The sequence below is a fragment of the Python bivittatus genome, unplaced genomic scaffold (assembly GCF_059951505.1).
Source record: "Python bivittatus isolate LINGU-HERP-01145 unplaced genomic scaffold, Pbiv_v1 ctg000350_np1212, whole genome shotgun sequence".
In the NCBI taxonomy this organism is placed as follows: domain Eukaryota; kingdom Metazoa; phylum Chordata; class Lepidosauria; order Squamata; family Pythonidae; genus Python; species Python bivittatus.
In genome coordinates this window covers 32,731,243-32,754,910 of record NW_028277074.1, presented here as the reverse complement: position 1 = coordinate 32,754,910, position 23,668 = coordinate 32,731,243, and the positions used below count along the sequence as shown (strand labels likewise).

Sequence of the window (23,668 nt, the reverse complement as noted above, 5' to 3'; positions counted from 1 at the left end):
TTCATTAATGTGAATATTAAATGTTATGCTTTTTTCAATCCATTCTAAGGCCAGCTTGGCACCTGCGTTATTGTCTTTTAGCACAGATAAAGGGTGGTATCAGTGGAATAATACCACTAGTAGCATGACATCTGCTGGTAGAATGGATTTTTTCTCCTCTCCGACGTATCTCCTAAATGTATGCAAGAAATAGCGCATCCTCTCAAGCAGATGAAGTGGGCAAGCAGAGCTGCAGGACAGCCTGAGTGAAAGCACAATCATGTGTAATAGAATGGAGCCCAGAAACATTTATACTGTCCCAGGCTTTATAATGTATTAATGTTTTTCTTAATCAGTGCATTATTTGTTATTTTTTGTATATGATTTCATGTCTTCTGACAAATTTCCATACTAATTATATCCTTTTTATTTGTCTTAAGGATCATGAGGACAAGTAGCTCTCAACTTTTCAAATCCTTCTATTCAAGGAAGAAGAAAAATGTAAGGATTGTCTCTTTAACTTTTGTTGAGTTATATGAACAAAAATAAACTAATATCTAGAGAAGGAGAAATATCAAATAATGTTTTCTATTATTTCATTGTAGATTCAAAGCAGGAATAAAGTTGATCTATGATAAATATATAAATTAAATTCCTTTTGTGACAAGCCCTTGTTTTTATTATGGTACAACAATGTCTCTTAAAGTATCTGATATTTTATCCTGTCTTGAGGGATCTGGGTAGATGGAATTCAACTTTTGTTTTCCAAAGGAGTTTTCCCATCCCATCCTATTTACACAATGGTACAACTAGTGAAAATTAGTCTTTATAATTTCCTCAAGGGTTGATAGGAAGGTGGATTTAGATCCTAGATAATTTCTTATTTGCAGATTAAATACCCAACATCACAGATGAAGTATTGTGCAAAGAAACAGTCTCCTCAAAGATATTGGCTTCCCACATTCCATAAACCTTAGGATAAGTGCTTTGAGAAAAGAAGAAAAAGGAAAAAGGAAAAGAAAAAACAAACATAGAAGGAAGTAAAAGCAAGACAAAGGGCCTGGCTATGAACACCTGGCTCAGATTATCTCTTTTCAACCAGCCTCTCCGCAATGAACATGTGGAAAGTCAAGAGCTTATTTAAGAAAGTTATAAGGATTGGTTCAGCTAGGCTGACTACACTGATTTTATTTGGAATTCTTTGTGTTTGATTGTTGCCTTTTATTGTTTTCTCTTTATTTTCCTTTTCCTATTAACTCCTTTTTGTATCTGTAGATTTGGCTTCATTGGTTTGAGAAGGAAATTAACATTAAAACCTTTCCCACATGCAAGACTGCATAATTACACAGCTACCCCTTGTATTCCAGAATTGACACAAGGTTTGTGACATTCTGTATTTCTGGGATTTGGGCAGGAGGACCCAAAGCATGTTCCTTTCTATTTTCCTAGGGCTGGGCTGAAGAGAGATGTGTTGAGCAAAATGGCTAAGAACTCCCCAACTGGAGAGACTAGGTGGGATCAGAAGGTGACTATCACTATTATCTTTCTGCAGAACCCTTGGATGAAAGTTTCTGACAGGGAGATTTTAAATTATACATCCTCTGGATTTGGAATACCCTTGACAATACTTACAGCAACTTTATAGGCAGCTTCGATGTAAAATACAAGATTCTGTATAAAGGTCACTTCATCAAGTGTGAATATAATACGCAATCCTGATTAAGAAAGAACCACTATTAAGACATTTAGCATAAATCACATGCAATAAAATGAACTATTCATGTTTTTACTCTATTTAGTAGTTCATTCTTATAGGAAATTTCTCACATAAAGAAATTTAAAAGGAAGCATGGGCATAAGTGCTTTCCTTAAAATATAATCCTTTGCAAAACCAAGAAAAACTCATCTGTTTACAATTCATACTTAAACCCAGTTAAAATATTTCAGAAAATGATAACACGTCATCTTCATCCTTGAGAAGGTTAAGAATTTTAGACAGCTGCTAGAAGCATGAATACCAAACCGTCCACTCCTGCTTATTGAATATGGCAAAACAATTAATGATAAGTCCAATATTAAAGTTACTTATTTTTTACAGCTTACTGACTGTGACAATACTGAACTCTCCTTAAAAGCTTCCAAAAGTCACTATTATTCTGACATAGCTTACCTGATGCTGTCATCTGAGCCAGGAAGAGAAGGTAAAGGGAAGTTGCATCTACTTGTAGATGTCCCCATTTGTCATCTGCAACTACTGTTCCACAAGTGGCCGTGTTGTATTTGGCATGCAGGCAATCCTTGGTACTCTGTGTGTGCTTGAACTTTTCAACCTTATCTACCTAAGGAAAGCATGCAACATTTCAAAATCAGTTTTTGAAGCATAAACTTTCATTATCATGATTTTGTCTCAGGACCCGAATTTTGGCACAGTTTAAGCTTTAATCAACAAAACCTTCATACAATTTTGTGTGTGTGTGTGTGCCTTCAAGTCAGTTTTGACTTCTTACAACTGCCTGGACTAGTTCTTGCAGTTTTCTTGGCAAGATTTCAGAAGTGGCTTGCCATTGCCTCCTTCCTAGGGCTGAGAGAGAGTGACTTGCTCAAAGTCATCCATCTGGCTTTGTGCCTAAGGCAGGACTAGAACTCACATTTTCCCAGTTTCTAGTCTAATGCCTTAACCACTACACCAAACTGGCTTTCTCTCATTCTCATACAAAATAGTTGTTTATCGAAAACCAATTTTAATTGAGGATGCTTTAATGGAATCGTTAAGTCTATTGTGGCAGCATATTATTGCAACAACAATGCTTTGTATTTATTTTAAAAATAGATGAAAGCTTAACTGGGAAAACAGTCACTGTATAATCAGACATTTTTTACACCACACTGGGATAAGTAGCAAAAAATCCAGTATAATAGTCAATATTTGGAGCTGGCAGAGTTAGGTAGTATTCTTAATTCTCAGCAGCCAAACAGGAATATAAATTTCTCTAAATGTGGGCAATGCACTATGCCTAAAATGTCATGCAAACAAACCTGAGTTGAAACAATTGCTAACCCAATCCATGACCATATTCTTACCTATGTAAACTAACTGGTGTTTTACTTAAGTTTAGCTATCTGTCTAAGCAACTCACTTCAATCTGAAAAAAAGCAGGGCTTCATTTCCTGTTTACAACAAAAGGAATAAAATTCAGAATCATCTAATCTCAAGTGCAGTATTGCTTTTCTTCAAGAACGTTTTTTGTGTGTGTAGGAAATCACTTGTTCCGTTTTGTGTTACATTATTTCAAGACAAGGTCATGTTATGTCTCAAATTAAAATATCAACTTCACTCTTTCATAGTCCTGGTGCGTTCTTACTTCTAGCAGAAGGATTAGCACCGTATCTCTCACATGTTGCTGTCAGAAAGACATACTGTGCAACAGAGTACGCACTTAAAATAGTTTTATATTAATATCTTCAAGGCATACTGTTATTAAATTCATTTGGTGGGACCAAGAATGCTGCTGCTCTTTCAAGTCACTTACTGGGTCCAAAATGCCCTCTTTCTCCTAATGGTTGGGAAGAGAAGTTGACACTCAGACAAGCGTTGCACGATCCCAGTCTGCTTCTTGAATTTTTCTAATCCAAAGCTGGCAAGCTTTGTGTGGCTAAGCAAGTATACTTTGATATTTATTTTTTTAGCTTAAAAATTGCACGTGTGTAGTTGACACATCCTGATATCGCTGAAATGAGTGGAGCTGAACAACTTTGGCCAGATTTTTTGGGGGTGGGGGAAACTTGGGACCATTTAATGTAGTAAACAGGTACATTACACAACTTAATTCATTGATTTCAACCCTTTCCCATCCCAAAAAATGGGGGAGGGGGAATCACACTGTTAAAAATCAGCTTTTTGTCACAATCTCAGAGGGACTCCAGGACTACTAAATAGTGTTACTCTTTACACCAAAACTCACAACACTTTAATTAGATTTTATGTCTCTACTTAAAATTAAGTCAACAAAGCCTTCCTATTGATTTTTACCTGTCTCATCATACACTGTAAGAGCCCCCGCATTAGTTTCACAACATTCTATGGGAGTAAAAGAAAAAGAAAAATAATTAACTATCCGGTTTAATTTTTATAAGGTATCTCTACAATATAAGTAATAATCAACGTTCATGTAAAAAACTTAATGTCTATATCTATGCATTTATATACAGTATTTAGGAACTGCTTCTAGTATTAAGAAAACACTTGTCTTAAATAGATAAGATTTTGATACATTACAATATTAAAGATATGCTGTCACTTTATGTGGTTATAAATTAAAATATAATAGAATTTTTAAAAAGTTTTAATACACTTCTTCCTACTCTAGGCTTATTTTTCCCCGCAGCTTCTACAGAGAAGTCATACATAATTTTTGATTTACTAGGATAATGTATGGAATGATATTGCTGCAGTTTAAAACTGGGAAGCTCCAAATATAAGCTTCCCCAGTTCATATCATCTAAATCAGTGTTTCTCAACCTTGGGAATTCTGAGAGTTGAAATCCACATATCTTCAAGAGGCCATGGCTGAGAAACACTGAGCTAAATTAATTACAAGAACAGTCCCATGTTTATGTTTAGGCTCTGCTTATAATCAGCTCAGCCTTGATATGGGATTTAGATTTCCCTGCTATTTTAGCCACTCCTTTCTTCACTGAATATTACAAGGTAAAAGGAAAGTTTTAATTAAAATTTTTAATTAAAACTAGTTTTTAATTAAAACTAATTAAAAATTTAATGATTAATTATTAATAAAATTAATAGTTATTAGTTATTAGTTAAGAAAGTTAAAATAATTAATAATTATTAACTTTGTATCAGCAGCACAGTTGCCAAAACTCCTGAAGAATTTAAGGATTTGGAGTTTCTTGGGCTTTAATGGGACACCAGTCATAAATAGAGAATTTTGGTCATTGCCAGTATCATGGCAGAAAGGTAACATCTGGGATAAGAAAAGGGGTAGGAAAGGAGACACTAGGAAAGATGTACAGGTCTCATAACATTACTGGGAACATTACAGCAGCTGAACAAAGCCTGAAAAGGATCTAGCTTAAACATGAACTAATCTGAGCTTGTTCTGAATCAAGCCTAAATTAGCTATACACCTGTATCATCTCGCTTGCAGGAGAAGTCCTTAAATCCATCGCTTGTATTTAAGAAAGACTTATGATTAGTTTGATATATATAGGCACTAACATGCCTATGGACACCTTCCATTGCACCTGTCAGATTTCATGTTTCATCTGATCTTATTATATTTTTTATTTTTCTAATTAAAAAAAATACTAGGAATCCAGCATGTAGCAAAGCAAAGTACCTCCCTTGTCCATTACCTTTATTTCCAAAAAACTGCCAACAAAACCCACCGAAATCCCAAAGGAAATCTTAGCCTCCCCGAGAGAGGCAAAATATAAACATATTTATAACTGCTATCAAGAAGATTGGAAGCTGCTTCTTTATAATCTTTTTCTTTTTCTATTTTCTTTTTTCATTATTTACTATTTTTCTTTATTATCTTTATTTTCTTTTAAAGTTTTTACTTTGTTAAAAATTTCTTCAGTAAATATTATTTAAAAAACAAAAACAAAATTAAAGTGCAAAATGAGACTGCAGAAAGGATGGTTGCAATAAACCATCTTTTAAAATTCCAGGAAATCTTAGCCTCCCCCCAAAAAAGGGTGGCTGAAGCCCAATGCAGTGTTTGGAAGAATGTCCATTTGCCAAGGGATGAAGCAAGATGGATCTGGAAGGCTAGAAAGGGTTCAGGTGCCTACTCGCTCTCTGGCAGTGAGTTTTTTATAATTGATCATGGTTGCTACGACAGTCATTTTGCAAGAACACCCAGGTCATGTTCCTGAAATTACAGACATGCCTGCATTTGGCACAGATATAAGGGCTCCCTGCTTTATGAAACTGCTGACTTAACAACTACCTTCCCAAACTGAAGAAAGTGTACTGTTGGTACACCAAGAACTTTAAAAGGAAGTTCTTCCTATTCAAAAATCCATGTTTATCTTTTTTTCAATTCTCAAGTTTTAACATTACTCCCAAATTAACAGAATTTGTGACAGATTTAAAATATATATTTCCCATATAAGGAAATAAATAGCAATCAAAGGCGTACCTGTTCTAATTCATACGCTTTGGCTTTATCTTCATCCCGATCTGCATTCTTCCTGTAGGCCATCCCTAGGCCCCAGACAGCCAAAATGCTGTATATATTATCTCGCACCCAAGCATCCTTTTGCTCTGTGCTGGCGGAGAGTAGTCCTGTAACTGGATTCTAAATATATAAAAAAATGAACAGAAGAAAAATAAGAAACAATTCATTAAATAGGCTACTGAGAATTATTGTTTCATGGTGTTGAGGAGCAAAGCTGAGAACTAGGAAGAAGTTCTTTTTCCAGTCTTATCTTTATAATGAAAGCAGATGGCCATGGGCAAGCTATCTAATTAATCAACATGTACACATTTTTATTAGAAGATCATACCAGCTACATAGGGTTGTTTTAAAATTTATTAAAATGGTATTTATACAATATTAAGAACACAACACATTTTGTGACAATGACCACAAGGTCCCATTTACTTCCCCTTGGTGGACAGAAAGCCTTTATGTGTCACAGAATTAAGAAACTCCAGTAGCCATTTGCTTAGCCTCACCAGGTAGAATGAGACTGCAGGGAAGTGAGCAGAATGCCAAACCATCATGATAACTCCAACACTGCCACTTCGTTGGAGACTTTCTGTCTACCATACAATCCAGATATTAGAAGATTTCCAAAGAAAGCAATTATACCACTTCATATTTAACTATTAGGATGCTCCATGGCTGAAACTAACATTGAAATAAAAAAATTTTCTGCAAGGAAATCTTTCTGAAGTCATAAGGGCTCTTGTTACAACAGATTTAATTCAGACAGAATCAATGCCATATCTGCTACCAGGTTCAGATTTAAGGAACCATGAAACACAGATACAGAATGAGAAAGATACAAACAGCTTCTGATGAATTATTTGTTTAATAATTAGCTTCTGTAATTCAAATAATGAAAACTACCCTCCCCATCCCAATTACATTGTAAAACAATTTCTAATGTGTAATAACAATTTCTAATTATTAAATACTCATCTACCTGCTTATATGGTACAGCACAGTGCTTACCTATACTAAATCCTGAAAAGGATTTTTTTTTAGTCCCATCTTCCTATTCTTAGTTATCACACAAGGGGTCTACTCTGACAAAGCCCTAGGGATAGAGCCAGGTTTCAAGTCCTTGTTTAAATGGGGCCAGGATGGGAGCCATGCAAATCACTGGGGGAATGGTATTCCAGAGGGCAGGTGCCAAGATAGAGAAAGCCCACTTCTTAGTGACATTGTTTAATCAAATGGACCCACAGCATGAGAACTCTGTTAGATTGGGTGGGATGGACAGAAACTATAGGAGAGTAAGTGGTCCCTCAAATAATCACACTGTATGCCATGAAAAATTTATAGGTGATAACTAAGACTCTGAATTGCATCCAGAAGCCTACTGGGAACCAGTGTAAATCACAAAGCAGAGGAGTTACATAACTACCCATGCTGCTGTATTCCGGACCAACTGCAGCTTTTGAGTGGTCTTCAAGGGCATCCCCATGTACAGCAGATTGTTGTTGTTTAGTCGTTAAGTCGTGTCCGACTCTTCGTGACCCCATGAACCATATTGCGCCAGGCCTTCCTGTCCTTCACTGCCTCCCTGAGTTTGCTAATTGGGAGATGACCAAAGCATGAATGATTGTATAAAGGGCTTCCCAGTCTAAGTATGGCACATCTGGCACATTAGATGAATTTGTGCAAAGGATTTCCTGATCACACCTGCCACCTACGGTTCAAGCAGGAACTGTGAGTCCAAGAAGACCCCCAAATTGTCTACCAGTCCTGAAGAGGGAGAACAATCCCATTCAGGATGAAAGATGGAACTACTCCAAGCTTAGAGGATTGAAATATCCACAGCTACTCAGTTTATCAGAGTTGAGCCTAAGCCTGTTCTTTCCCACTCAGACTTACCCAGCCTGTAGACATTGAGACAAGATCTTGACAGCATCACCTAGCTGATCTGGGACCAATACATATACCTGGGTATCATGAACATACTGATGATACTGGAACCCACAACACCATATCACCTCACCCAACTCATGAAGATGTTAAACAGGAGGGGTGAGACCACTGAACCTTGAGGTACCCAACACAGGACTTTGGCTCAATCTCTCCTCTGCCTGGTCAACACCAACTGGGCCTGAACACAGAGAAAATAGAAGAACCGTCAGCACACCATGCCCCCACTCCTAATCCCTGCAGGCACTCCAGAAGGATACCATGATCAATGGTATTGAAAGCCACTGAGAGATCAAATAAAACCAGGACAGTTGCACTACTCTCATCTGAGCTTTGCTAAAGGTCATCAACAAGCACAATCAATGCCATCTCAATACTGTGTCCCAGTTAGAAACCAGACTCAATTCAGTAAACGTACATATTATTGATCTCTGCTACTTAAAGTAATGCTGGTTCCTCGACCTATATTTCAAAGTTTATTATAATCACTGTCCTAAGCATCTATCGGGGTTGGAGCCTGTTTCTGTTATAATGGCACATCTTTCTTTTATATAATATATTGTATTTATTGTAAGATTTCACCCAGGCAAGCCATAACAGGTTTTTCATTGTCCTCTGTATCATCAACTCTTGCTATATGACGCAAAGTTGTCACTGACCTTTGCAGACTTAAATTTGAGTCTGCAGTGCATTATGTTTTATGATGTCCTATTCCAGTTTACCAGGAAGAAGTATATTTGGAAACTGACTCATGAGGGAAAAAATATCCTCCTCTCATTACTGTAAGATTAGGTTATTTAATTGAAGACTTTCAAAAGTCACTTCAACATTATGAAATTCAGCTCAAGAATCTTACACAGTTGAAGTGTTATTTTATCCCAAACCTATTCAAAGTATCTAGATTTTTTAACCAATTACCTTTAGCAATATTAACTACACTGTAATAGACAGGAACAGCTAAGCCTTTAAAAAAATTCTATGCTTATATCAACTTCATTGAGATTAGATCTACTTTAAGGACCACTTCAACCATAAATATATACTTTAAATAAAGGGTATGTATCATGCACATGACGTGTGTGATGAGAAAGTATAAGTGTTGCCCAAGACGATCTACTTAATACAAGAAAATAATGATGTAGAAGTAGAAATAACTTTCTACAAACAAGAAATTGGAAGTAGTGAAACTAGAAGAAATGCATGCCAGTTATACTAACAGAAGTGGAATTGTCACAAAACATTGCAGCTATCCCATTCTCTCAGTCTTCTGATTTCCACCCATCCCCCAATGTAGATTGACATTCTGTAGCTACTGAGAATGCCCAGTAAATATTAACCTGATTGCCCCAATCCTTTTAAATGTTTGGGAGGGCGGGACTTTTAAAAATAGGTTTCCCCAAATCTGCTAATACCTCTCTCTAATGTATTGTTGTTGCTGTTTTGGATACATAAATAAGCAATGGCACTCATAATCTGAACATCAGAAACAACATGAATGAAGGTTAATCTGTGAGATTCTAACTAGACAGAGGATTCAGCAACTTACTTAGGTATTTCTTAACTGAAATCTTACTTTCTATTAATGTATTTATAGAGACAGTCTTTAAAAGGCCTTTAGTTCTCCACTCTTAATTATGCTGCTATAGCTATCAGATTTCCATTCTGTGAAAACATGGGGTGAGATAGATACTTATGAGTGATGTAGTTGTTTGTAAATGATTCCTGGACACTTGCCCAGGAAAGCCAGAGAGAAACCCAGGGAGGGAGGAGGAACATCACACATTTTATTATCAACAGATCAGCAAAAATGATAGGAGCAAGGAGAATGCAAGCCTAGTTGGAAGGAGAAGCTAAATGAACCACAAATGCCTGCATGTCTGCAGTGAAAGATCACAGAGGTCTGAGATGAAAGGAACCCACACAAGAAGGGACCATCTGTCCTACTCTCCTGGAACATGCCCTTTTACTGTAAACTATTTAAAGCTTGTTCAGCTCCGTCAAAGAACTTTGGAACAGATTAGTAGAATTACTCAGGAATCCACTAAGCTTCCGATTCTAACCAAAGATAAGATCAGTATCTCTCTGCGGTATTAAGAGTACTTACTTATTCAGACACCTATCCATACAAAACCAAAGATTAAAACTTCTTTAAAACAGGGGTTTTCAATTTTTGTCAGGCTGCAGAATCCTTTAGTTAAAAAATAAAATCCTAGAACCCTTGATCAAGAGCAAAGCCATAGAGAACTGGCTGTGTTCAAGTGAACTCTTTTTTTGCCCTTAGTCCAATGGAATCCCATGAAGATCTCACCGAGCCTTTGGATGCCATGGAACACAGTTTCAAAAAACCCTGTTCCAAACGAACTCAAATACTCATACAATAAGTTTATTTAAAAAGCTGACAAATCTAGACAGATGAAACAAAACGTAACCAGAAATGTATTCACCTGATGGTTCAGAATGGTCTGTTGAACAAGCCGAGCGTAGCCATCGAGACGGACTCCGGAGTTGCTCCTGCTCCTCATTTCCAAGGTTCTCACAATCCCTTATGAAATGTGAAAAGTGTGGCTACGTACTGTGTGGGTTGACAGAGCCCCTTTCTCTCACTCCAGCAGCCGTTAGCACTTGTGGTTCATTCATCCATTAATTCATCCATTCAGTAAGCTGAACTGCAATTCTTGCTGGCAACGGGCGTCTTTATTCCAAAACAAACAGTAGCTATTAACAAGCAGATATAAAACAGGAGTTTCCCCTTTACCCTACATACCATCTGCAGTCAAAATGATACCTCACAACTATATACTTCTATATGAAACTAAACTTATTACTTTTCTACATGAATAATTATTACTACTACTTACTATACCACTTGTAAAAAAAACTATGGCTAAGAACTGCACTTGTTTGCATAAATATGCCTATCAAATAATTTATCAATGTAGGAATTTTACTGTTCCATCCTTGATCTAGGAAGCTCAGACAGTTTGGATGGGATTTATCCTCACAACAATCGTATGGGGAAGGCAGGTGGAGACACTGTAGCTGATTTACATGGTCATCTTGACTAGGAAGATATTCAAATCAGTACTCCCAACTTGTTTAATATATTATTGCCTACATAATATAGTTATGAACACAACAATGATTTCGATACAAAGGGCCCCACAGACAATAGGCAAGTGCAAAACATTTGAAAAGAGGCTTTGCTGGCAGGCAAGATTCTCCTGTAGATTTGCTCCTGGAAACTGTGAAGCATCTACAGTCCTTTGAAAGCTCAGCATGACTGCTTCAAGGCCATCCCAGTTTTAGTATCTTCTCTCATACATGCATCCTCAGAAGATTTTGGAGAGGCTCAAAGTAGGCACACCTTCCAGGTAAAATGCCTGCTTTGTGGCTTCAAGCAGATCCAGAACATGTGATCAAATGACTTGCATCGCCCTAATATAAGTGACTGGGTTCACATGTTACATTAAATCAGTAGTGGGCAACACTAAAGAGATGTTCAGGACAACTCAGCCTCTAAAGACTACAGGTGACATAACTGGAAAAGTGGTAATTTTGCTGGAAGGGCAATGTTTGGCTCTATTTCCCCACCACCACCACCACCACCACTACCACCACCACCATTTTTCAGGGTGAAGATGGGTTTGAGATGCTTGGAAAACAAAATTTCCCACCTCCAACCTTAAAATCCCCCCAACCCCCCAAATTAGCTCAAATTGAATCCTTAATACTGTATATTAACTTGATGGCCTGGTCCATGCTACATATTAAAACATAATGTAGTTTGCTTGTTTTGGCTTTGCCATGGTAGTTTATAAACCATGGTTTATAATTTGTCATGCATGAACACAGCCAGTCTGTCCTATAATGCTTTAGAACACTTCTTCATCTAAAATGTCATCACAATACTGTATATTTACTTTAACGACATTAGGGCTACTAGATTCAGGCTGCAGAAATCTGTATGACCACCAGATGGGCAGAAAGAGATTCAAAATACTAAACAATTGCTGCTATCCTGGGTCATCTCACCCTTTGAAACACAAACCAGGCATGTGAGTAGACCCCATTATGCTTATATTAATCACTGAAATATTTCTGTCTAGGAAACATTATTTTGATAAAATTCCCTAAATTCATATGAGAATTTGAACAAAGAAAGCAATTGTGTCACATCAATACAGATCTAAATTAAATTAATTTTAAATTAAAGCTATGGCAGTTCTTCCGGTACCTTTTCTGCTTCTATCGGCCCAGACAGATCTGAAACTATTTCTACAAAATGCAGCTCCAAAATTAGTCCAAATACGGAGGCAAACTAGTCAGCTGCCTAGGATGCTAATATTCAAGAATTATTTTTTTTCTTATATATGAATCTAGAGAGCCATTTCTCATTTTTTCCATCATGCCTTATAAGTAAAATGTGAACTTTACGTTAACCATTTCAAGCACAGTAGTGTTAGCTGACTGCACAAAAAAAACACTAAATTCCTATTTAGAAGCCTTTTAGATAAGGGGCCATATAACTTTTTTCCCCTCTTCGTTTTTTTTTACTCTAGCATCAGTAATTTGGAATGTGGTATGTAGATCTTGCCAAAGCAGAGCAGAATAGCATGCTAGTTATATATTAAAATTAAAATAAAACATAAACAACAGCATCTGGATTTGAAAACTTAATGTCGCCTTTTCTGATCTGGCACAGTCCTCCTGATGTATGGGATCTGGCTGGGAATTTATGGGAAATGTACTCCAGCACGTCAGGAAGGGACCAAATCATCATAAAATCATCAGCATTACAATTTGATTAGGAGAGCAAAAAAAGGACTACGGATGAAACCTTTGTGACTTAATATTACAACATATTATTTCACTACACATTATAGACCAGGTGTCCAGAGCACAACAATATCTTCTAGCACTGAAGCAAAAGTGATTCCAAAACGTTATGACACACGCAGATGGATAGTTAGATAGAAACACACAGGAAGGGGTCCCAAGGTCATCGTGCCTGATTGTCAGTCCGCTATTTTATTAGATACTTCATCGCAAACCAAGCCAACCCCTCTTCCACATAACTCCAGTGCGCCACAGGCACAGATGAGGATCTTACCTGCCAAAGACTGACACAGGCTCATTTTCCGGCTAGCGGCAATCTGCTCCTCCGAGCTATTCTGGCGGAAGGAAATATTCTTCCCCGCTCCCCCCTCCAGAACTAAAACCAACCAAATTCCCGCCAGCCGCTACGGGCGACGTCGTCCTCTGAATGAGAGAATCCGATAGCTGGTTCGCAAGGCTGCAGCAAGGGAGTCCCCGTTTCGCGGCGGGGAGAAGGCTGTTCCCGCAGCAGCCCGCGAGGCCAAGCTCGCGAGGCCAAGCTAATTACGGCCACGCGCCACCGAGGCCTGAACAATGTTCCTTCCTCATTATTAGACTCTTTACGGGACCCGCAGCAACTAAACAGCCGCGGATGCCCAAAGCAATCCCCGCCTCTTTCTTAAGAAGCTCTCGCTTTTAGCCGCGTCTTGAAAGATCAGTAGTCTCTCTTAAATCTTACGATACTGACATCGCTCTCCTGATGCGCGCAGGGACAGCGAGAGATTTTATTCGTCGAAGTGTAGGCTCAGGGTAGGGGAAGAGCGCCCTTCGTTTTATTATTGCCGTTATATTAGAGGTTTCTTTATGACACTGTCAGGACCTGTATGGTTGCAGGCCGCCTTCACTTTTGCGTCAACGGGATCCGCGGGAGCGAGTTGGCCGTTCTGAAGGTCAAAGGTGCGTGCTGTGCAGGTCGTAACTCGCGCACATAGAATTACAAGCTTTAAAGTGGGTTTAAAGTTACAGAATTGCTAAAAGGACAGCTGTGATAATGAACGTAAAACATAACCGCGAATAGTTCTAAAGCATTTGGACAAATAACTTTAGACTCCAGACTGAATGTCCTGAACTAGCCCCTTCTTTGACTGGGAATGCATATTTACTTAAAATACATAAGCCATATTTTAACTTTCTACTGGTTCTGCTGTGTAGTATTATAGACAATAGAAGCTGCAGTGATTTGGAGAAAAAGATTTTTGAGTCTTCACAGGAGACACTACGCTTAGATGTATACCTCATTTCATGCACACTTAAGAATAGTTCAACACAAAATAATTGGTGAATGTCACTTTGTTTATAGAAAATAACTAAATTGACATGGGCCATATATTTAGTAGGATGACAAAAGAGTTCATCTCGAATTCTTCATAATTCTTTATCAGGCTTCAGGAAGAAATAACTCAAATTTAAGTCATAGAACTTGCAAGAATCCAAAAGGAAATTGCATATATTCAAGTATCAGGCAGATAATTTTAAGATGCAGCAGAGACTTCATCTCAGCAGCATTAGTGTTGCTGAGATGAAAAACAAATAGTACCCAATTCTCTAGATTTGTAAATATTGACCCAATTCTTAAAGGGACTTTTCTCCTTCAGTGAAATACATATATTTCTTAAGAGGAATACAAGGGGAAAAAAACTCATTTATATTAGCAAAGCTGGGCACATTTCAAATGGTGGCTTTTCCTAGTACAGTATCTTGAGATGCATCCTCAGAGACTACATTAGAGAACTTTTTTTGTGATCTTGAATTGTCCTAATAACAGGATTGGCTTGATGTGGATTTCTTAGATTTCCCCCCATCTTTTGGAAAATAACCACATTAGCTGGAGGAAGATTTTTTTTTTTTTTGGTAGTACTTAAAGCTGGAATATTTATCTCTTGAATTGATGTCTTGCCTAGAGTTGTACTGGTCCAGTCCAAAGAAGAGTTGAAGGGGGGTGGAGGTGTGGATACAAAGCACGTTTTTAGCCTGAGCTTGGAAACAGACATAATTTCCCTCTGAAAGCCAAATAGGATTTCCTTTTCCATACTTTCTGCCATCCCACCCCAAAAAAGGCATGGAAAATATTCATGGAGTTATCTAAGGCAATTCAGTTTCATCTCCCTGATGACAATCCTCTACTTCGTTTGACGTATTTGCAATTAGTTGCCCAATTAAAATATAACTATGGCAGCTGCCTTACAGCTTGCATTGTTTCTATGTCAGTTCTATTAATTTATTCAAGGGTTATGTTACACCTCTATACTAGAAATTAAGAGTTTGGGTATTGCAGCAAGATTGCAGGTGATCAGTTAGATCTAGCAGATTTCAGAGTTGTGTTTTTTAGTTTATAATACCCAATTGGATCCCAGTCCTTTCCCAAAGTTTTTTTTTTTTAACTGGGGCAGACTAGATCTCTAAAACAATTTCTGGTAAAGCACTGTTCAAACTGTGTATGTGTTGTATATGTTTCTAACTATGAATAACAATTTTAAAAATATACTGCACAATTTTCTAAACAGAAAAGTAAATAATACTTTTAAAGTATTGTTGAAGTCTATTAATAAACCAGAAGAAATCTTAATATGCAATTAAAGGCATATGCACATTTCATTATTTTGTATAAATATAAATTAAAACAATTTCACCCTGGGACAAACTGTTCAACCTGTCATCCACACATTTTGATGTTTAAGGGAAAAGATCTGATCTTTGATAGCTTTCTCTTCCAAACATTTACATCCTTTACCTTTGTATCTTTTAGATTGTAAATCTGCATTCAAGGAGTGATCTTGTAAGTGGTTTTTAAATAACAGCAAGGACTTAGGGAGAAATTTACCGATTTAGCAGCCTGCCAAGGCCAAGACTGTGTGAAAATACTGTCAATTCCTCAAGCTAACTTGTGTCCCCTCCTCTCTGCTGCTAAAAAGTATCTGTGGCAGACCTGTTGACAACTCAACTGCTGCCCATAGAGAATTATGTTTGCTGAAGGGTCAACTTAAATACCATGGATCTCTTCCCACAACCATCTCTGTGGAAACTACAAATCTGCATCCTTCTCAGGTGATCATTAAAAAAGCAATTTCTCCTGCAGTTCATCCCCTTGGAAAATGTCATGATGTATTTGTTTCAAGCCTCAATGCAGATTGGTTTCATTTTAATAACATGACAATATTCTGGAAAGAAATACTTGTACATTTTCCCTTTATCAACTTAAAAAATCATATGGTTCTTTTTTCCCCCCCAGAGATCAGGCTATTCATATGGAAGTTGTAACTCTGACAAGCAATAAAGCAAGCAATGTATTGTCGAAGGCTTTCACGGCCGGAATACGATGGCTGGTGTGGGTCTTCCGAACACGGCCACAGCGCCCGGAAGACCCACACCAGCCATAATAAAGCAAGCAGTTTTCATTGTTGTGTAACTCACATTTATATATGGATGGCTTGTTAAACTGTACTTCACCATTTTAAAGTTATATACAGATAGGGCTGGATTTGTATGCCAGTATTATAAAGCATTCCAGGTTTGTACAATAATTACAGTAAAACTTCAAAAGTGCGCAGTTATTTTTATACAAAGTAATATTAACATTAATTTATAAGAAATAAATATAAAATTACTGGATAATTAAAGACAGATACTGTTTTCTCTATATAAAAATAAGATGTCTGTGACCACAACCTGATAAAAGGGAGTTACAGATACCACATACATTATTCAGAAAGACAATATTAGCATCTTTTTCAGAGTTTAGTTTGTATCTATGTTAACACAGCATTATTGCATTATGGTTTGAGCTATTTGTAACTCTATCAAGTACGTAAAAAAAAACTTCTAAAACCCATCACTGGGGTGGGGAAGAAGCAGATACGCAGTTGTTCATGTTTTGCAGCCACAAAGCTATGTTTAAAGTATGTTCTTAATGTCTATCACTGGCATTAAAAAGAGGAAGATAACATTATAGAGTCTTTGACACCTTGAAGTTTTGCTCCTGTACATTAAATAATGACTTTTTCTTTTTTGTTCTTCTCACATTAAGTAAAACAGTTAAAATAAACCTGCATATTACTTGGTAAAATAATGGAAAATATTTTAAAAGTCATATTGGTTCAATAAACTGCAGGCTCTTTCTTTTGGAAGTCCTCCTCAGTGAAATGCAAGACTTTTTATGGGATATATCATTGTTTTCATGCTGTTTTACTGAAAACTCAGGAAGCTGCACATCACTGTTCTGCACATGGAAAGAAACACCATTTTTTTCACGAGAGATATTTCCTGAAATGTAAAATTAAAAAAAAAAGTTTGTTAGGATGTAGCAATAGTAAGTCACTGGGCCTCAGTACTGTTTTCCTTTGGTGTGGTAGGTACACCCAATCAAGTCACAGAGGGGCCTTTCCACATTCTGTTTGTATACTGTAGGTTCACAATCATGTGAAATATATGTCATGTGGAAGCAACTCTCAAACAATGTAAACTGGCCCCTAAATATGTATCCAGATCTCCTATTAATCACAGCAATGCTTTCCCTAGAAATCAGGACTTAACTGAAAAGTGGGAATGGGCCTATTTCACATATTACAGTCAATGAATCTTTTTAAGCAGCTACTCCAAGCATACCATCTAAAGCAGACCCACAAATCATTAAATAACACAATCAGTCTGAATAAACAGTTGATGCTGAGAACTATGAATCTATCCTGTATGAATATAACACACTAAGTGCTTATTAGGATGTTGATCCTACTTTCAGGACTATATTATTTATTTATTCATTTATTTATATTTATTATTAAATTTGTGTACTCCCTGTCTCCCAATGACTCTGGGCAGTTATGCAGTAGGCATAGAAGTTCCTGTGTCTACTGACTACTGAAACTACACAGCCTTTGAAAAAAACAGCCATGTTTTTCTCTGTAACATAAAGGCTCTCCAGAAGACACAAGAGGCACAAATGTAGCACCTATCTGCAACCCCTTAAAGGAATTGCCTCTTTTCCCTCTGCATAATCCTAGGAAAAATGCATTTGGATTAAGGATTTGCAGACAGGTGTTATACCCTTGCATGCTCCAAAGACCTTGTTGCTTTCAAATTCAAAACACTGTCCTGCCCTATTAACCATGCTACCATAAATATGGTAGCAGCACATAGTAGTGGCCAAAATATCATAATGTGCTTTGATGAACATATCATAATGACACAGATGTACATTCAAATATTTCTTTTACCCATCTATCCATAAAATTTGGTACACCTATAAAAATGCATCCACCAAACAATCTATGAAACAGAAATGGTTTGGCCTTACAAGGACGTTAATCTGGCCGTATTCATTAAACAATGGATCCATTCTTTATCTTATTTTGTACAGCCCACATTAAACATACTGTTGCTTAGAAAGCAGAATACTTTAACATACATACCATTACCATTTGTGTGCACAGAATAATCATTACTCATTAGCATTGACGTGGAATTAGTAGAGTTACTGTTGGATTGCAAAGAATGTGAAGAATTGGAGACACCTTGGTTAACATTTTGCTTCCTTAAACCATTAGTAGCAGTTCTACTCCAATCTACAGTAGAATAAAGATTACAGAACATAATGTGGTATATGTTAACATCCAAGTACTAAATTGAAAGTTGTGTCTAATTTAAAGATTCCCAGTGGGGTCTGTAGGATTCTCCTACTTTTGTCAGAATGACAAAAACAGGGTTGTCGTATCATGGCACAAACTCTCCACTTGTGTGTGTGTGCGCGCACACTCACACAATACAGGTAGAAAAGGGGTGGCTTCTTTAATCAGTCCTGACCTTCCTGCTCCCCCCTCCCTCTACCCCCCCAACCCTCGTGCTGCTAAGCGTAAGCATACCAGCAAACCTAAACTGCATCAAAATGATCGTGTGCATGCAGTGATGTAATGGCACAAACTCCACCCTTACATTCTTGTATCTAGCATCTGATGCAAGTATTTAAGTTGTACTCTTTGTATCATGACACTTCTCCCGTTTGCTTCCCCTGGCAGCTATGTTCAGGAAGAATCAGATTAGCTCTGTTCTTAAATTTCCTTGACAGCTTTTGAAGCTAGCTTTTTTTGAGGTTGGGATATCTGAAACGTATAAAACCCCAAAGGGAGCGTGTCATGTGTAAATAGGGAATGGCTCAAGAACTCAAGGCTCTAAATTATCCTACTCCATCCTATCTACAACCCAAAGCAAAATTTAAACAAGCCATTTGGCTGATCTAACTCTTTTTCCTCCCATAATTTATAAAGGTAAGAAAATAAGTGAAAAATAAATGGCCCTGGAAGAGACCAGAGAGACCAACTGTTTTTCTACCCTCATTTCTGCCTTGCTGCTGCAGCTAGAGAAATGAAATACAGCATTTTGGCATGAGGAGAGAATTGCTGGGTTGCTCTGCTAGGCCATCTTAAATCTGAGAAAAATTGTATAAGGGTTTCTACAATCATGAAAACTAAAAATAGCATGCATTTTCTTCAACAGAAACAATACATAATGGAACAAGTTAATCTGACTTCAATTACCACATTTATTTGAGAAAAACATAAACTGAGTAGGTGAATCATTAAAACTCAGCCATTTATACAATGGTCCCTACCTCCTACCACCCCCATTTCTGGCCCTTCTTCCAGCTATACCCTCTGAAAGCCACTTAGGAGAACGGGGGAGGGGGGACCAAATGGGGTCATGGAAGGACACAGAGGGCTGAAGTATCAACAAAAATAAAACAGTTTTATGCTCAAGTAAGGCAACGTCAAATCATTGTATCGATATACTGCATGACTAAACACAAACAACAGCCTTTTAATATTTACCTGAATTTTCAGCCAGCCGGTATTTTCCACAACACAAATACCTTCTCCACTGTTTGCGAACATTCTCCTTTGCAACACAATAAAAAATAAAAATGAAAAATCCTGCAAAGTAATGTTAAAAAGTTAAAAAGGAAGTTATGACATTTTACTTTAAGAAAATAGATACAATTGCTATCCAATTTTTTTCAGAATTTATACTTTTTAAAATGTATGCTAAATGATGGCAATTTTGCATAACACAGCTGTTGGAGAAAATTATACTACTTTGTGGGACCAATTTACATGTCTGTGTGCGCGTGCCAAAAGATCAAAATATGTGTGTAATATTTATATGCTCTGCGGTTCATAGAACAGAAGGAATACAGGTAGTCCTCATTTAGCAACTACCTCTAGTGACCATTCACATTACAATGGTGATGAAAAAGTAACTTTGCGACCAATCGTCACATTTACAACCTTTGCAGGTGTCTAAAGCAAAGGAAAGCTGAAGTAAGGTCATAAGTACAGTCACATTTAGCAACTGCTTCACTTAAGCTGCTGGTCCCAGTTGTGGTCAGTAAGCGAGGACTACCTGTATGACTTTTGCCTGTTACTAGAGGGAGAAAAAGTGGGAGTCTCCTTCAAATTCCTACTGTAACATTTCCTTAGGTCACTGTTTCTTAAACTTTTTTCTCTCAGGACCCCTTCCCACTTTTAAAAATTATGGAGGACCCCTTCCCACTTTTAAAAATTATGGAGGACCCCAAAAGAGTTTTCTTTGTATGGGTTATATTTATTGATATTTAACATATTAAAAATTAAAACAGATGCATTTGCTGCTGCTACACTTCTCACAATTGTTTGATGGGATTTTTATATTGTATTATTTTTTAACATAGGCTGGCAAATAATTTTGATTTTGCAGACCCCTGAGAGGGTATTGGAGGATCCCACAGGGTCCTAGGACCACACTTTAAGAAACACTGCAACAGGTGTTTCAGATTTTTCTCTGCATGTTTAGCCTGATAATTTCTTTCATTCATTTACTGACCCTAAATATACATACTTCATAATCAGGGGGGTCTGTAGGAGGGAGTGTCAAAACAAGTAAAAATGGCAGCTATGTCTGCACAATCAACACCCCAGCTCTTTTGTATATGCTTTGACATCACACACATGTACAACGGGGTGGGGCTTTGATTGCATGGTGATGATTACCACACTGACTTTTTTGACCCCTCCCCACAGATACCCCTGTTCATATTTAGGGATGAACAGTTTTAACAGTGTTTGTAATATAACAAAAATAACATTTACTTCACTATCACAGTATCTTGCATTTTAACAATGTCTAAGTTACAATATCAGTACTATGAAGTTGGCTTATGTGATTTTCTGTGTTTTCAAAAGGATTTACTTAAATATAACAATAATGCAGTTCAGAATTTGTATAGAACTGATTGAATTAAATACTTTATAAAGCAAAATAATAAAATAGAGTGAAATAATTCATTTTTGTACAGTTAAAGAATGTCAGTCTATTGTGAGATACTTAAATCACATACCTTGTAAAGTATTAAAAATTGCAAAGAGATACATAAAAACAAGGTTTACAGGACCCCACGCAAAAAAGGCAAATCCCCAAGTAATTCCCAATAAAAATGTAAGGCCGGCAACACTCCTGAGATCTTGTATGCTAGTTTTCCTCTGGGTACCAAGCTGCTTCTTCTTTTTGATTCTACAAAGCTGAATCAGTACTACTATGAACATACTGATGTTCAACAAGAATATTGTACAAAAGTATCCCACAACAGTGATGTAAAATACAATGTCATTCTTAATCCAGCAGCTAAAACACAAAAAAAGAGAGTACTCATCAGTTACATACATATTTTGAAAACCAAGAGGCCAAAATTCAGATCCAGCAAGTCACCTTACTAGACCTGTGCATTAATTCAATGCTTTCCATAGCTGGAAATCATCCTTTTTATGACATGTTGTAAAAATTCCTATTATTCCTGATAGCAGTCAGAGTTTGCAGTTCTGGTATGAGTTCTACGCATCTCTACTTTTACTCATTACATCTGAAATCAATAAGTAGGCAAAATGCATTCCTTAAAGATATAATCTCTTGCTTAATCAGACTGTTACCTGGTTTAATGTTCAACTTGATCCATTATTGCAACTCATGAATAACACCTACCATAAAACCTTTTCTTCAATATCCAAGGTAAGCCTTATTTAAATTTTTTAAAATTTATTTACACACACATGTGGTAGAGTGGTTGTTACTGTATTTTTGTTTTTTGTTTCTTGTTGATAAATAAGAGAGAACTCCAGTGTGAGCTTTGGTGTTGTTCTGGATTGGCAACTTAGCAAGAAGTCATGGTTGCTGTTGGGCAGCTTATCATTTTTTTTCCCCCAGATCAGCTGGGGTACAGCTCAAACAATGAATCCTCCATTTTGCAATTTGTGATTCTGGAGCTCTGGTAATCTTGAGGGGCAGCCAATTTCCATTAATGGAAACTTCCATCAGTCTCTGCTTCCTTGGACCTTTCCCCTCCATAGCTGTTAGCCTGCTGAAGTATCCCAATGTCATCATGCCATGCTTCCAAGTAGTTTTGTAACTAACAATACATACTATTTCTTTCATGTCTTCACTGCAAAAATAAATGCAGTGCAAGGCAAGGTGCTGGCTTGAGGCTGATGTTGGCCATCCATTATTGCTCAGCTGGAAGACTGCTTGTTGCCTCCATATGCTCATTCTGAGTTTTTACAACAGTTGCACTAAGGACAGTAATATGGTGTTGCCAGACCAAGTCTGAAGGTTTGGGAAGCATTTGTGGAATGACAATGGCGAGTGGCTATATAGCAGTGTTTCTCAACCTTAGCAACTTTAAGATCGGTGGACTTCAAGCTGGCTGGGGAATTCTGAGAGTTGAAGTCCACAGATCTTAAAGCTGCTAAGGTTGTGAAACACTGCTAGATAAAAATATCCTCCATCATATGCATTGTGCAGAAATTTAAAAGAAGTGCTTTATAAGAAAAGAAATGGATTTCTTGCTACTATTTAAAACATACAAATTGTCAGGTTCGGCCCAAAGAACTCCATGAGACAGTACAGATACAGTTCTGTTGCATTTATTAGCTTCCACCTCTAAGACAGAATCTCTCCAGACTGAATCTAAACTTCCCAAGCCAGCAAGCCAAAACACTGTGAATTCCTTAGGGTAGTGCCAGTCTCATCTTCTTAACCTTCTCACGCTCCTGCTGGGGGCTAAGGAAATGCTTATCTCCCCAAGCGCGGCCTTCATCAAACCATTCCATCACACAAATGTTTTACACAATTGCCTATGTTTTACTTACAATTCATCAGATGAGCCATTGGGAAATTTTCCATATGATCCATGTCCATAGTTATATGGAGATACTGCCAATACAATGACTACTACTATAGCTGGTAACCCTGAAAGATCAAACACCACTTTGAGAAAAATGTGGGAATATGGGTGGCTATAATAAAGTTGAATGAATGAATACATAAATAAATACTGATTTAAGAGCTGACAATGAGATTTTTCAAGACACAGAAAAGATTTCCCCATCCTGTAGCAGCAAATTGTGCCCCATCCTATACTGTTTCAGAGGATCTGTCAAAATAGATTTTGCAGGTGAAACAGATAACTGTAACGGTGGGAAATTCAGCAAGTGGAGTTTTCAGTTTTCCTGGTTCCAACCCATTGCATATAATTATAAAAAGCGTTTATTGCAGTAGATTTCAAAAGTTCAGAGCATTTCATTTACATTATCTCAATCTGCCCTGTAAACCTGGAATGTTTTATAGGCAGAATGATGTTTTGAAATCTACAATAAGGA

At 37.2% G+C, this 23,668-nt stretch overlaps 2 protein-coding genes and 1 long non-coding RNA gene across 11 annotated transcripts in view; 1 reads left to right on the top strand and 2 right to left on the bottom strand.

The window, feature by feature from the left end:
* The window catches only part of PHKA2 (phosphorylase kinase regulatory subunit alpha 2), a 70,428-nt gene extending 56,876 nt beyond the window's left edge, over positions 1-13,552 (bottom strand). For 2 of the 4 annotated variants that reach the window (XM_088144875.1, XM_088144874.1), the window contains exons 1-6: positions 13,231-13,546; positions 10,565-10,812; positions 6,144-6,302; positions 4,010-4,057; positions 2,150-2,318; positions 1,612-1,694 (exon numbers count right to left, since the gene is read on the bottom strand). In XM_088144875.1, coding sequence (XP_088001001.1) covers positions 1,612-1,694; positions 2,150-2,318; positions 4,010-4,057; positions 6,144-6,302; positions 10,565-10,642 — 537 coding nt within the window. In that variant the 5' untranslated portion in view covers positions 10,643-10,812; positions 13,231-13,546. Of the gene's footprint in view, positions 1-1,611; positions 1,695-2,149; positions 2,319-4,009; positions 4,058-6,143; positions 6,303-10,564; positions 10,813-13,230 lie in introns of all 4 variants that reach the window. The other 2 variants (XR_015796825.1, XM_088144872.1) reach the window with 2 other exon arrangements.
* Positions 13,553-13,709: 157 nt separating this feature from the next.
* Positions 13,710-23,668, top strand: part of LOC148215153 (uncharacterized) — a 42,321-nt gene continuing 32,362 nt past the window's right edge. For both annotated transcript variants that reach the window (XR_015796827.1, XR_015796826.1), the window contains exon 1: positions 13,710-13,892. This is a non-coding gene — a long non-coding RNA (uncharacterized LOC148215153). The remainder of the gene's footprint in view (positions 13,893-23,668) is intronic.
* ADGRG2 (adhesion G protein-coupled receptor G2) overlaps positions 16,843-23,668 on the bottom strand; it is a 61,169-nt gene continuing 54,343 nt past the window's right edge. For 4 of the 5 annotated variants that reach the window (XM_088144871.1, XM_088144868.1, XM_088144867.1 and 1 more), the window contains 5 exons: positions 23,159-23,258; positions 21,358-21,641; positions 19,814-19,915; positions 18,401-18,553; positions 16,843-17,255 (listed from right to left, as the gene is read on the bottom strand). In XM_088144871.1, coding sequence (XP_088000997.1) covers positions 17,080-17,255; positions 18,401-18,553; positions 19,814-19,915; positions 21,358-21,641; positions 23,159-23,258 — 815 coding nt within the window. In that variant the 3' untranslated portion in view covers positions 16,843-17,079. The remainder of the gene's footprint in view (positions 17,256-18,400; positions 18,554-19,813; positions 19,916-21,357; positions 21,642-23,158; positions 23,259-23,668) is intronic. The other variant, XM_088144869.1, reaches the window with a different exon arrangement.